General features: G+C 43.0%; 1 protein-coding gene across 1 annotated transcript; it reads right to left on the bottom strand.

Moving 5' to 3' along the window:
• Positions 1-8,965: 8,965 nt before the first annotated feature.
• Positions 8,966-12,245, bottom strand: LOC103806132 (1-acyl-sn-glycerol-3-phosphate acyltransferase gamma-like; the record flags this gene model as incomplete). The annotated part of the gene is made up of 3 exons (XM_009078807.1): positions 8,966-9,126; positions 9,732-9,930; positions 12,170-12,245. Coding segments are annotated over 3 exons (364 nt in total), but the record flags the coding sequence as incomplete, so codon positions are not given.
• Between the last annotated feature and the right edge of the window lie 2,006 nt (positions 12,246-14,251).

Genomic DNA, 14,251 nt, shown 5'->3' with positions numbered 1-14,251 from the left:
TTAGCCTGCCCATTCACCATTGATTGCACTTCCCTTATACCTCTTTTTTGTGCAATTGCTCAAAGTATCACCTCACAGCTGGAAGAAAGCCTATCTGTGTGTAGAACAAGTCCTCCTTGTTTGCTCAAACATGACACTTGTGACTGTGTGAAGAGAGGAGTAAGCACAGAGGGAAGGATTTTCCCCCAGGAAGCCTCAGGGACTCAAGTCTGCAGCTCTCCATCTACTGTCCTCACTTGCCTACTGAGAGGTAGGAGTAACCACACTGGCTGTATCCCTTGGGAGACAATTACACACACCACAGTGAGCTCAACAGGATTAGCTCAAATGAACTCAAATGTCACCATGTAAATGGAAATGTTTGATGGGCAAACGAACTGCAGGACCCACATTCCACTGAACTACTCCTGCCTGACTGGATTAAAAAGTGGAGAGCTTCAACCACATGGACTAGAGCACAGTGTTGTCTTCCTTTCTGGAAACCACCATGAAAGGACTCACAGTTCTCCAGATGGATAGGGGAAATGTGAAAGTCTGAGCCACTGCCACAAGAGCCTTCCCTCCACATGCGGAAGGCAGCAGCCTGTCACAGCACACTGAAGTGTGTCTGCATGGTGGAGGTCTGCAATGAAAAGATGCAGCTTCCAGCCCTAATCTGGACTGGTTAACTTCACTAGAGCTGAATTAAAAGATGGGAAAAAAGGGGATCGTAGCACTCCTATCATTGACAAGGAGCTTTGAGCTGATAGGAGACATACAAGAAATAGCATTTTTCTGAAAATACTTGTAGAATTTGTACTTCATTGCAGCCAAGGTGGGAGGAGATTTATACATGTTCCTAAAGCTCGCCTAGTTTCTTTTTTTTTACTTTTTTCCTCCTAAATGGAGCAACCACTAGCACGTAGCCAACTTGTAACTTCATCAGAGAAGCAAAAGGAAAAAAAAAAGATATGTCACAACTAGGCCACTGCTGGATTCAGTTTTTACAAATACTGCCCTACATCAGCAAGATGAAAAACAAAGGCAGTTCACATCCAAGTCACAGCAAAGGAAAACAACCTGTCATCAGAGTCAACTGTGCTCTGCACAGTGTTCTTCACAGCCCACCCCCTGGAAGGCTGTTCTCTCTGTCCCTTCAGCCACGTGCTGGTGTCTGTGCAGAGCCATTTACCACAGATGGCATGGTGGCACCTGCTTTTGGCACCCTGCCTTCTAGCAAATGCCTTGCCTGTCCAGCAGGGAGCGGGAATGCCTGCTCTATCCACACCACCTCAGGTGGCACAGCTCCAGCAGGCTGAGCATAGGGCCCTCCACAGTCCTGCCCCTTTGGCACAACCTTTAGCACAGCAGAACATAATGATGTTGGCATTATAGGGAACTTTCACATGTTTATATACATACCATACCATATATGCCCTTATTGTTGTGGGTGACCTATAATGCCCTAGAAGGGAAGAAGGCTCAGTGGGAATGGGTGAGGATAACATCTGTGAAGCTCAGGGAACGATGCAGGATGTGACTGACCAGAGCTGTGGCAAAGCAAGCTGACTGCAGCTCAGCACCATGGGGCTGGAGAGCAGCCTTTGGTTTAGAATCAACAGCTGAAGTGGAACAATTGGTGGTGTAAATACTTCCCTGAGTTAGACTAGCAGAGGGGGAATTAAACATTACACCCTCCACACGTGGGATGTCTAAAAGAACCTGGTCAGAGTATCGGACTCTGATATAGAATACTGTAAGTTCACAGATCTGATGAGATCCAGGGGAGCATTTCACTAACCTATACCACAGTTATTAATTTTTCTCTACCTATAAAATCCTGTTACAGTTACATAAAGTTTTGTTTCATGGAGGCAATCTGCCAAGCCTCTCAGGAACAAATTCCAGTTTTAGAAACATGAAGAAAGTGCATTAATCTGCTCTCCTCCCCAAAGTCCTCTGCCCAACATAGCTAGTCAGGAGGGTGACATGCCTGAACCGTGAACTCGCTCCCAGTGCAGCAGCTGATTGTATCTGGTGCTGAGAACACAGTGTTGCTTTTATGGAATTCCAAGTTCTTTTCCCAAATATATTAATGCAGAGTTGAAAGAAAAAGTGTGGTATTAGTGAGATAGGCAAAAAATCACTCTCAGGTGGGAGTGTATGATGTTGGCATATAGCTGAAGAATGTCTTTACCTCCTAGTGAAAAACAAGCTGAAAAGATGTCAGATTTGAACAACTGGTTTAATTTACAGCACCTATCTGCACAGCCAGCACACCCTGCTGCAGTCCCAGCTCCTGAGACCATACAACTTTGGGTTTACTTTGGAGGATTCTTCTGGAAAGGAAGATCTCTCCTCCCTATTCATTTGGAGATGCCAGGCAAAACTTTATATCCTGCAATAAATGCCTTGATATTGCACTGTCCCTCCACAGTCCTCAAGGACTGGCTATGTGCAGGGAACACCTGTAGGGTTAGGCCTGTTCCTGCCTTCCAGCCCCCAGAACACAATCCACCCAGATTAGTACTGCAGACATGTGGCTCTCACATGGATCAGTCTGCAGGGCTGAGACCATAAAGCATAAAAGGAAATCAAACCAAAGCAAAAAGAAAATAGCCCTTAGTGCATGTTTAGTTACAAAAACCAGAGTGGCAAACAGGGCTAGGATGCAGATTTCCCAGTTACAGTATCAGCTGCTCAGTAAACACTGCAGGAAACAGATGCTGGGCAGTCACCCTTTTCCATCCAAGCACAATTAAAACCCTTCCATGCCAGAATGTCACACACCAAATCATGTACAGTTAAACAAGCCACTGAGAGCGTGAATGAGATGCTAATATACAGCACTTTCACACAGCCAAAGCTATTTTATTTTACAAGATGAGTCTTTTGCGTTCATCTCTTTCTGAAAGCCCAGTAAAAACAGCATGAACTACTTAAGCAAAATTTAAGAGACAACTTACAAAGTAATACTTGCATAGCACTGTAAATCTGCGTATTTGTTTGGGCACAGTTCTTGGTAAAAACTACAGCAGGTGACAGGGTTGGGTTTTCTTAATAGCTCCTTGTTTTCCACCTTGTTCAAGACACATCTCTTCTGAACATCATAAAACCAAGTGTAGGAAAGAACTGTAAAAATGTACAAAAATATATACACATGCACAGTAAATGCATACCCTGTATACAGTTTTATTACTCGTTAGATTTGGCTAATAATCATCATCTGGTTCTTACACTTCCCTCGGAACGACAAGTTTGCGACAAATCAATCAGCTTAAGGATGGTGAGTTTTCTCAGAGAGAAGGTTTTCATTAAAGCTACAGTACTTGCTGGTGATGAGGTGTGGGCTGGCAGTAGCTGGTCAGCATTCAGTTGTCACAAGGTACAGCTTGGACAAAGCTGAAGCAAAACAACACAAAGGGACACAGCTTGGCTCTCTGCACAGATGCACATGCACATAATGAAGGAGCTCCACAGAACCGTTTCGTGCCTTGGGGGCGGAAAAATATTCATTCCTGATTAGGCTCTAGTACCTACTCTCCTTCCTTGGCTAAATTAGGCTTTAGTGACTAGTAAATCAGTGTTTTCCTTAAAAATGCACATTGGCCAAAAGAAAAGATAAATAAAAGTTGTGTAGGACAGCAAATTAGCCCCCACACTAAAGAATACTTCTAATTTAAATTTTAAAAGCACTATTATATTCTGGTTTCTGCTGAAATGTCTATTTTTAAAATACATTTCCGCCTAAGAAGATAAAACGGTGTTTCTGCTCATGTAAAGCTTCTTAGAAGTAGACAATCAGCTGCACTCAAGTGCTCTCGACAGTGAAAGTGCACAAATGAACTTTCTTCACAGTTTCAAAAACTAGAGAGTGGCTGGTAACTGCAGGTATATCATTTTAAGAAATACTGGCAGCTTTCCATAAGCCTAGAGAGGCCAAGGATAAGAGAAACATGACATGTTTGTCTTACAGATGCCAATCCCATGTCATCCCAATTCCAAAGTATGAAGCTTTTTCATAACATTTTCTGGTGGCTAACAAACGTGGCACAGACACTGCAACACTGACTTCCAGAATGTCTTCTCTCAGAACCACAGCAGGGAAAAACACTCAACCAACAATCTGCAAGGATCCTGCTGCAGAGTCAATCAGACAAACCAGCCTTGCAGCTAAACAGGTGGGAGTGTGGCAGGATGAGAGTTGCCATCTGTAACAAGCCCCCAAGACAGATTCTGACCCAAATCACACGAACATGGCAGGGGTTACCTCTTAAGTTGTCACAGGGAGGTCTCCCATTCGTATTAAGAGTCAGAGCTTGCCTCCCACACACACTTATCTCTGGTGTGCAGAGCTCCTGACAATTGCTCTGTTTTCTCAGAGCAAGAGTTTGGCTGTGCCTGTTGTGAAGCACCTTGTGGTGTTTCTCCTCCTCCCTTCAATGATGAACCTTGCAGGTCTCAGCACAGGCACCACCAGCTTCAAATCCTGCCTTCACTCAGCACCAACAGCTCTGGAGCAGCCCTTTATGATCAAAAGGTTCAGAAATATGGGAACAAGTAGCTGTGACACACTGAGTTGGGGTACAAATTCAGCATTCCTGTAACAGGGATGGATTTCCTTGCACAGGAACAAACCAGAACATGTAGTAATCATCTGCTGTGAACCAGAAACTTCACACCAGGGGACATAAGTGCATGACATCCAGGAGACACTGTGATCTACACCATTGGATCCAATCTTCAAAGGAGGCCTAGGAATGGATTTATCACTTTTATATGCATTGGTCTCCAGCAAGGAAACACTTGGCCCATGTCTGCCCAAGTCTGGATTTAGACTTCTTAGTACATACATCTCCAAAATGCCAAAATACATGAGGTTATCTGTCTTCAAGCTGAAACACTCTGTATAGTGTGAATTCGGCATTATTAAAAGCCTCCAACCCCCACATTGCTTTACTCAAAATGTACATGAAGCAAAACCAGATTTTGGGCAGTCCCAAGACACAAACAGTGCCTTTAGCAACTACCACATGTACAGTGATTCCCCTACTTGTGAGTTACTCCAACTCTTAGTACAGACATTGTCCCAACTCCTTTCTATTGGTTTCACCAGTGCCAGAGGGACCTGTTGCCAGGTAGGGATGGCCTGGGAAGGATTTCTCTTCCCTGATAAAAGTTTTACTCTGAAGCAGCAAAGCTGCATTATCACTTAAGACAAACACATCTGTGTCACTTCAAGCCTACAGTGCACATCAACCAGCACCAAAATGCAGGAAGACAAAACCTCAGCTCTGTGAGACAATTTTTGTAGGACTGGCTGAGCTGGAAAGCTCCAAGCTCCAGCTAAGAGGCTGTAACCATCTGCAGAAAACACAGGCGAGCAAATAACACAGACATCGGTGATGGAGACGAGTGGTTATCACGTGGAAGTGAGCAGACACACTCACTTCTCCTGTGAACACTAGGCAATTAGGACACAGGTAGCAGTCAGATTCATTGGTCAGCAATTAAGTGTAGAGCCCTTCGAGATAAGTTAAAGCAGAACAAAGGAACGTTGCCAATGCTCTTTGTGCCGGAGACATACTTTGCTCAGTGATGCAAAGTCAGTTGCAAGAGCACATTCAGCCCACGATGAGCAAGAGAGAACTGTAATCCTACCAAGCCAAGACCTCTGGATACCAGGTCCTTCTTCAGCATCAGCTTTTTGTGCCTTCCTAACTGAGATGCCACAATGCCAGCAGGCTCCGAGCTCTCCCACAAGGTTCTTGGACGTAGAGATCAACATGATGCTACTTTGGAACTGCCAATTCCACTTGGAGAGCAACACTGATGTTCTTCATGGCCAAGAGCATACATGTATCCCCTGTCCATATCAGTCTGAGAACCATTCCTCTGCAGAGCCAGTGCTCAACTCCGTGGCAGCCAGCTTGCAAGTCCATACTGGAGAACATGGTATTTACTCTGAACAATTAAGCAATAAATGAAAATTCTGAAAGCTGGACAGAGAAAACCCTCCCATAGCTTTAAGTTGATTAAACCTATCATGGTTGAAAAGGAAAGACGAAAAACATGATATATTTTTGTTTATTATTGCTCTTAAAGGGCTTGGTAGTCAAATATACAAGCTATGTTCTATTAAACCAGAAGAAAATAAGATATAAAATCTATACTCACTTTTCCCAATCCAATCCACCTGCTAATCTTCATTAGTGACATTAACTTCAGCTATTTCCAGTCATTGCAATTTATACATACTCGGTGTAGGTGTGCGCGCGCGCGTAGAAAAAAAACCCTAATTGAGGAGACAAAATTCCCAATGAAGAGATTTGTGTTGGGTTTGTACTGTTTGGTGCACTGATGGAGGTTTCGGGTTTTTTCCAAATGGTTACTGATATGTCTGTTTAGAAGAGCAAAATTGGAGTATCTGATGATGTGTTTATTGTAATTTCAAAAAGAAAGCATGACAGTAAGTTATGATAAGAAAATACGAAATGTTGATTATTCTCCCCTTGATGTACATGCACTAATCCCATGATTCTGAATAGGGAGTTACATGCACTAAGAGGAGAAAAGGATCCTGTAAAAGAGAAAGGCTATTAACTCCCCCTTCTCCTTGAAGCAGCTCCCCCTCTTCTCAGCATTAAGAAGGGATTTATTTTGTGAAATTCTTGTCATGCCCATTAATATACTGCTCAAAATGTAAGTATAAAACAGAGTCAGTGGTCGGCCTGCTTTGCAAGCCTCTTCTGCTAAGCCAGCACGATTTATATAGACTCAATATCATCTTCAGGAAGCAAGTATACAGCATTGGTAACACCTTTCTAGGAAGCAATAATTATACCCATTACTGAGTTACTGAAGAGGAAAAAAAATAAAGAAAAGAAAGAAAACCTCGATTTTCTTAGCCCTCAGGTTAAAAAACAGGGAAAAGCCAGAGTTAACTTCATCAGCATGTGGATGTCTGACTGTACTTGAAAACAAAGTACATGAACATCCAGCAAGGAAACCAGAGTCATGGCTAGGCTCTGCTCTCCTCAATTCCCAAAGTGTGTTCCAAGTTCCACTAACATTAGCAACAGTTTTGCACCCCCTGTCTTAGGGAGGATTTATTGAGGGGACAAAGTTGACATCCTAACTCTGGGGCTCTGGGTACAAGGATTCAGCGAGGCTGAGTCTAACAGGAGACAGACAACGTAGGTCATCCTTCAAATGCTCTTGTTGAAAAGACCACAAATAAAAATCAAGTGCATGACAGAACAGTTATTAATGACCCCAAGTCAAATATTTCTCTAAGTTACAAAATTGCTTTTCCAGTGTTTGAAAACAGAAAAACCTGTGGGAGAAGAGGTTACATTCCAACAGTTAGAGTAAATACGAAAAGAAGGTAAATTATTACTCTCTTATCTTGGTTACTGGAGCAAAGATGAAGACAACAACCAGTGCTTTGATAAGATCTGCTCTTTACAAAAGTGAGATAAATATTCTAGTGGCAGCTGGGTTAAAGACACAGACCCTGAGGGTCAGCCTCTGCCCTCAGCTGTAGATCTGCAACCCATTTCACCCACTTCTGAGCACAGCCAAATGCAGATTGTGACCTTCAGACTTGATCATACAGGTAGTTACCATCTGTCCGCAAGTAATTCTCCAGCTATGCATACAGCAGCAATCTACAAAAACCTCTGAATGTGCGTTTGTACAAAAGGAAAGAAAGAGAGAAAAAGAAAGAAGAAAGGAGAGAGACAGGACAGGTACAGACATGATTCTGATCTCTAATTTTCAGTGAAAAAACCTGAAATGTCAACAAGCAAAACTACTTAAAATCCCTGAAGAGAACTCAATACTCTTTCTAACGCTTAACAGCACAGCTCACCTTGTGATATACTTCACATGAACATCTAAAGCACGACCAAGTAGAAAGTGCAGTACACCCTATCCTCACAGCACACAGGGTAAGGTCCTGGCCCCATCTGAATCAATGTCAAAACTCTCACTGGAGTTCAAGAGATGTCAGCATTCAAAATCTGACAGCTACAGACCTCTCCTTCTCAATCTGAAAAAACAAGACATTGTGAAAAATATTGTGCTGATTTCTGCTGTTGCCTCCCAGTTTACTGAGAGAGGTTGGCTGAACTGAACTTTGGTGATGAGAGATGGAAACAGGAAAAACAAAGGAGAAAACGTTCAGGACAATTGAATAACTCTTCCTTCTTTGAACAACTCCAAATCCCACAGTCAACCATTAATGCAAAAAGCAAAACAAGCCCAAAATTCTCATAGGTGTTTGACATGACAAAGGGCAAACAGCACTCAAGACTGAAGTAATATTCTGAAATTAAACAGCCTTGAGCAGTTAGCAGGAGATATGATGAGAATTTTATCCTAGTGGGTCTGTTCTATGGGATGTGCTGATGAATAATGCACTGCTTCCAAACTCCACTATCCCTTCTCCCCTGTTAGGGAAATTTTAAGACATTGCCTGAAAATAAAAAGTACCAGTGTAACACACAACTAGGATTTCGTCTGTAGCCATAACAACACAGCCCAAATGACTCTAACCCAATGAACATCTGTCAGTTAATTTAAGGAGGGCGTTTTTTTCTTGGCTCATTAGTAAAAGAAGTTGGAAATCAATAAACGCTACGTTGGCTTTAGCAAGAGGAAACATTCAATGGCTCCTGTTGTAAAAGTGAGTGTAGTGCTCTTGACAGAAACCAGTGTTTTCAGTCATCTGAAGATGCACGTGGCCATGGCCAATGCCCCTTTTCTCCCCCACCCCCAAGTCCCCCAACAAAACAAGAAAAATCAGTTTCTTCTTCCACCCCAACCCAGATTTCCTCCCATAACTTGACTACAGTAATCCTTAAACAGGCAGAAAGTTGATGCTTTCTCTTCAGTCGATGCCTTCAACTTCTTCATTCTTGGCTCAAGTTTTATTCATTAATATTAGTCATCAGTTATTAAGAAAAAGATAGTTTCTAAGTGTTTGTTGTTGGTTTTTAACTGAAGTTAATCGGATACCACAGTCTGGTTACATGTGCTGAACTGCAGCCGTCAGTTATTCCTTTTTCTTGAATTCCTGGTTGCCATAGCTGGAGCCTTTTTCTATTTCAGTTACTCCTATCAGTCTACGAACTCCAAAGGAAGCTTTAAAAATATAACAGAGAAATGGGAGGCACATTAAAACCAGTTCAGGCATTTAGGAGGTTACATGTAGACACACAAACAGAACCCCCAGGTGTTAACCCCATGCCCAAGTCAGCAGTGACTGCAGAGCACAGTGCACACAGATCACAGGTCACTAGAAGACTGAGACAATCCAGATTTAAAAACAGAATTGCTGTTTCTATGTTGATTAACAGGACATGTAGTATGACCACTGAAGCATATCCCCTTCCCTCCCTCCCCACCTTTTTTTTTGTTAGGGGGATGGAATTTATAGTTTTTTGTTGTATTGTTTGAGGTTTTTTTAATTCACAGACAAGCTGTCCAGCAAAAGTGTTTTCTCCTTCAGGTGACAAGATTCACCTCCTATTGATTATTATAGATGTTACCTAAGATATGAAGGGGAGTCTGCCTGGATTAAAGCTTTTGAAATAATAAAAATACTACACAATATGAAGACTACTGAGTGAGCTCCAAGTCCTCTTCTGCAAGCCCCATCCATATTAATTAATACAGAGAAATTCACTGGAGATAATGGATTTTTTTATGTGTCACTCTGGGCTTAGCATCTTCTCTGTTTGGATTACCTGCTCCAACAAGTCCCAGGAATGCAAGGATAAGGAGAGGTGATCCACTTGCAAAAACTCCAAAGCCAAATGTGAAGAGAGGAGAAAGGAGAACTGTGGCCCAAAAGAGAAAGTTTAGGAGAGTCCATGGTCTCCTAGGAGGTTTAAACTGCTTGCCAGGAAATACACCTTCCTGATTATACATCTCTTGCAAAGCATCCTGGGAGAAAGAGGAGAGAGAAGAGAACAGGTTCAGAATGTTTGCACCAAGCAATCCAAGGCTAGTCAACCCCAGGACATCATCAAGGACAGTATCTGTGGTAAATTCCTATCAAGAGTACACATCATCCAATTCCATCTGCTGTCATTGATTTGGGCATTTCTGTTTACTGCCCTTTGAAGGCAATTTGGCCACCATCAGAATCTGAAACCTTATCATCCTCTCCACTGCCAAATACCTTCATCTTCTCTGTTAATTGCTTAGGAATTTAGGGCAGCAACAGGCCAGAGGCCAGTTCAGACCCCACCTGCCCTCTCAGCTGGATACTTTTTCTTCCCATTTTCACTTCGAGAAAGGTCAGCAGGATTTAGCAAAGCACAGCAGAAAAATGCTGTGCATAGGGCCAAGAAGGGGAAGGGAAGGCCCAAGTAAGAGAGCAGAGACAGCATCCTGCTAACCATAACCCCAACACTCCAACTGAGCCACTGCATCCCAGGCTGAGCCTGCAGAGATGTCACGCTGAAACACTCACTCAAAGGAGCAAGTGAGCCCAAGTCCTCCCTCAGTCTGCAAGAATGTTCTGCAAGGTTTCCAAGCCATTACCAAGGATGGCTCAAGTCTGGCTTTTTCTTATTTTTCCCCACTCAAACTGTTTTTCTTTAAGCTTCCCTTACAAAGGGCTGAGAAGCACAAGGCATTCCTTGCCAGTAACAGCCTTTTGAGGACATTCCCTCTGTGCAGGAAGAGCACATTAAGGATTCCAGTTACAGTATATTGCAACCACTGTCAGATCAATATATAAAATACCTACATAGACAAGCAATTCCTCCCTGGCAACACCTCACACCAAAGTTCAATGGAGGTACAGCCGACATCAGGAAAGATGAAAAGGAATGGCATCAAGTTGCATGAGGGGAGATTTAGACTGGATATTAGGAAAAAATTTTCCGTGAAAAGGGTTGTGAAGCAGTGGAACAGGCTGCCCAGGGAAGTGGTGGAGTCACCATCTCTGGAAGTGTTCAAAAAACACATGGATATGACACTTGAAGAGACAGTTTAATGGTGAACACGGTGCTGGTACTGGGTTCACAGTTGGACTGGATGATCTTAGAGGTGTTTTCATAGAATCATAGAATTTGAGGGTTGGAATGGACCTTACAGATCATCTAGTCCCAACCCCTGCCCTGGGCAGGGACACCTCACTGGATCAGGTTGCTCAAGGCCTCACACCACCAGGGTCAGGCAGTTTTCCAACCTCAAGGATTCTATGATTCTATACATTTGCTAATGGGAGGTGAGAGGAGAAGATTATGATGGCTACTGCTCTAAGGTAATTTCTCTCTCCTTAACTGAATTAGAGATCACTTATTAAAACAAATTAGGCTAAAATAAATAGAATGAAACCCAGAACAAGTTGCTGCCTACCTACAGACTAAGCATAGGTTTGGCAATGCTGTGGCACAGGACATCATAGCTGGAGAAAGCTCAACGGATTTAAAGTTTCTCTACTCTTCTGTTTTGGACAAAGATAAGCAACATAGAAGTCAAGACACACATTTGAAATTCAACAATCCACCAACTAGGGCTGAACAACATGGTTCTCTCCTACTCCCCACAGAACTGTTAAATCTGTGGTCAAGAAAACAACCATCTAAGGTTAAAAAAAATAAAAATGACACAAGGAAAAGCTTTGAGGCATTTGAAGGCACTCTGGGCATGTGCTCTATCCGTCCCTGCCAGCAGATCCCAGGGACTGTCTGTACCATGTCACACACCACTGCAGATGTATTACCAGGAGGCAGAAGGAAAGTGACAGTGGAAGAAACATGAAAGCAAAGAACAATTGCAGCTGAAAACCAGGACCAGATGTCCCTCACAGACAGTTATCAGTCTTCTGGAGTGCTGAGAAAACACCCACAGGGGAAATGGAGCTCTTACAAATGTATGACAGAGACCCAAGAACTGAAGAATGTAGGCAGACAGTGGATTGCTATTAGTCTTCCACAACTCAGGCATATCTCTGAATTCCATTGTGCTTCCTGGCAATTTGAGACCTACTCACCAGCCAAGGGGCTCTTCTGCCCTGCTCCTTCCAGCAGTTTGAGGGATGGCTGCATAATAACACAGAATATCCTATCTCTTCTCTCCATCCAGTGGAAGAGGGTGCATTACTCACTGCCTTAAGACATTCCCTCTGTGAAAGTCCCAAAGGACAGGAAAAAAAAGCAAAGCTGTTTACCTTTTCCTGGTAAAGCTTATGAAGCCAGTTTGCAGCTTCCTTCTCATCTTGAGGGATATCTTCCAGAGGAAATCTCCTAGTTTAGTAGAGAGATTAAAAAAGGAAAGAAGAAAAAAAACAACAAAAAAAAAGAATTTAAGGCAAAAATCCAGGTATTTGACTTCAGTCCTCTACTAGGGAAAATTTTGCATTCAATGAAGGGCATAAATCACAGGCAATACTGTCACTGGTGGCAGAGGTCTTAAATGCAGGGAACAACTGGGATTTAAACAACACTTGATTCTTCACCTGAAAACTCAAGATTCTTAGGACAAAAGAAACTGTTCAAGCTCTTATCAGTTTCAGAGCACACCAGTAAAACAGGCATTTTCCATTCAAACACTGTTCTTCCTTCACCAGATCCACCAGGTCCCCAGTGAGCTCCCACTGAGGCACCCAGAGCTGGGAACAGACAAGCAAAGTGGCAAACCCCACGACAAGAGTTTGTTTGCACTTCGGTAGTGAAAACCCCATTTTAGGAGTAATGGGAGAGGTGGTTAAAAATGCACTTTGTACCAACACTAAGGAAAACATCTTCTGCAGTGACTGCACTTCTCCCTCCTTGTCTCTAATCCACTGTGAGGGTGCTGAGGCACTGGAACATGATGTCCAGAGAAGCTGTGGATGATCCATCCTTGGAAGTGTTCCAGGCCAGGTTGGATGGGGCTCTGAGCAGCCTGGGCTAGTGGAATGTGCCCCTGCCCATGGCTGGGGACTGGAACTAGATGATCTTTAAGGTCCCTTCACAATCCAAACCATTCTGTGATTCTATAAATATGTTCTAATACATTTCTAATAATTTTTGCATCCACTACATGAACTGAACATCAGATCTGACAGATTTATGAGCTCTAACAGAAGGAGCAGCTGAATTAATACAAATAATCCTCATAAAAGCTCAGTAAAAGGTCATTTGGTGAAAGTTCTCCGGTGAGGTTATCGTGGTTTTGCTGTCACCACTAGAGGGAACTCACAGCAATGACATTTGGTAACGTCCTGATTATTTCCTCTGGAGCAGGGACTGTATCTACTGCAGGGAGCTAAGCTGCTTACCTCTGCACAGGTAACTACATATGTATATGTATATATCAAGAACAAGAGCTTAGGTGCTTCCTTTCTCTGAGCTACAATAACTCTGATGGAACAATAAGGACATGTGCCATTTTTAGCCAAAAAACTGTAAAATAGTGTGCTTATTCTCATAGCTTCCTCTCCAAAACAGAGAGAAAGCTTCAGGTGTAGAAAAGCATCTTGAGAATATTAAGTCAACAAACATACCTTAAATCAAAATGATCTAACATACCCATTAGTTTCTTTCCCAGAGTACTATTAGTAATTTTACCTGGCAACATCACCCTCAACAGAATATTATGAACCCAAACCTCTTCTCACAGTACTGAAAACTACATTTATCTTCTTTCCTCCCACTACCTCTCCAACAAATAAAACCAACTTGCATCGGCACGAGCAAACCACAGGATATTCACTTGAAGGCAGCTGCTGTTCAGTGTATAACTGCACACAAGTCCATCCATGCATGTGTACCCCAGATCTAGCTAGACATTCCACATGCATCTGCCATCAGCATGGAATTAGAGGTGGAAGTGCCTGACCAGCTGTTTTCCTGGCTGGCAAGTTGTCTGTTCACATTCCTCATCAAGAGTATGTTTGGTAAGTGTGAATAGTCAAAATGAAACCCTTTGCAAATGAGTGATTCCATCTCCCCACAGACACCTCCAGGGTCTCCAACTGAAAGACTAAAATGTGTGGAAGTTGCAGCACCTGAGAACAGAGCTGGACCATGTGTCCTTCCCTTCCCCATTAAGGCTGCAGCACTCTGTCTCCCCTGGAATGGCATTTCTTCTTCAAAACTGTTGCTGCTATACCTCAACACACTGGACAAATAGTGTGATTCTCTACAGAGATTTTCACCATTGGAGGCTCTGGCAAGACACACCTGCTTTGATTAGATGGACAAGGTATAGACCCAGTGCCATTCACCTTCAACACACAGCCCCCAAAAGGCCAGGGGAGAAAAGTAGG

Source organism: Acanthisitta chloris, unplaced genomic scaffold, assembly GCF_000695815.1.
Source record: "Acanthisitta chloris isolate BGI_N310 unplaced genomic scaffold, ASM69581v1 scaffold8867, whole genome shotgun sequence".
NCBI lineage: Eukaryota > Metazoa > Chordata > Aves > Passeriformes > Acanthisittidae > Acanthisitta > Acanthisitta chloris.
The sequence above is the reverse complement of the archived record's forward strand: the minus strand, read 5'-3'. Positions and strand labels throughout refer to the sequence as shown.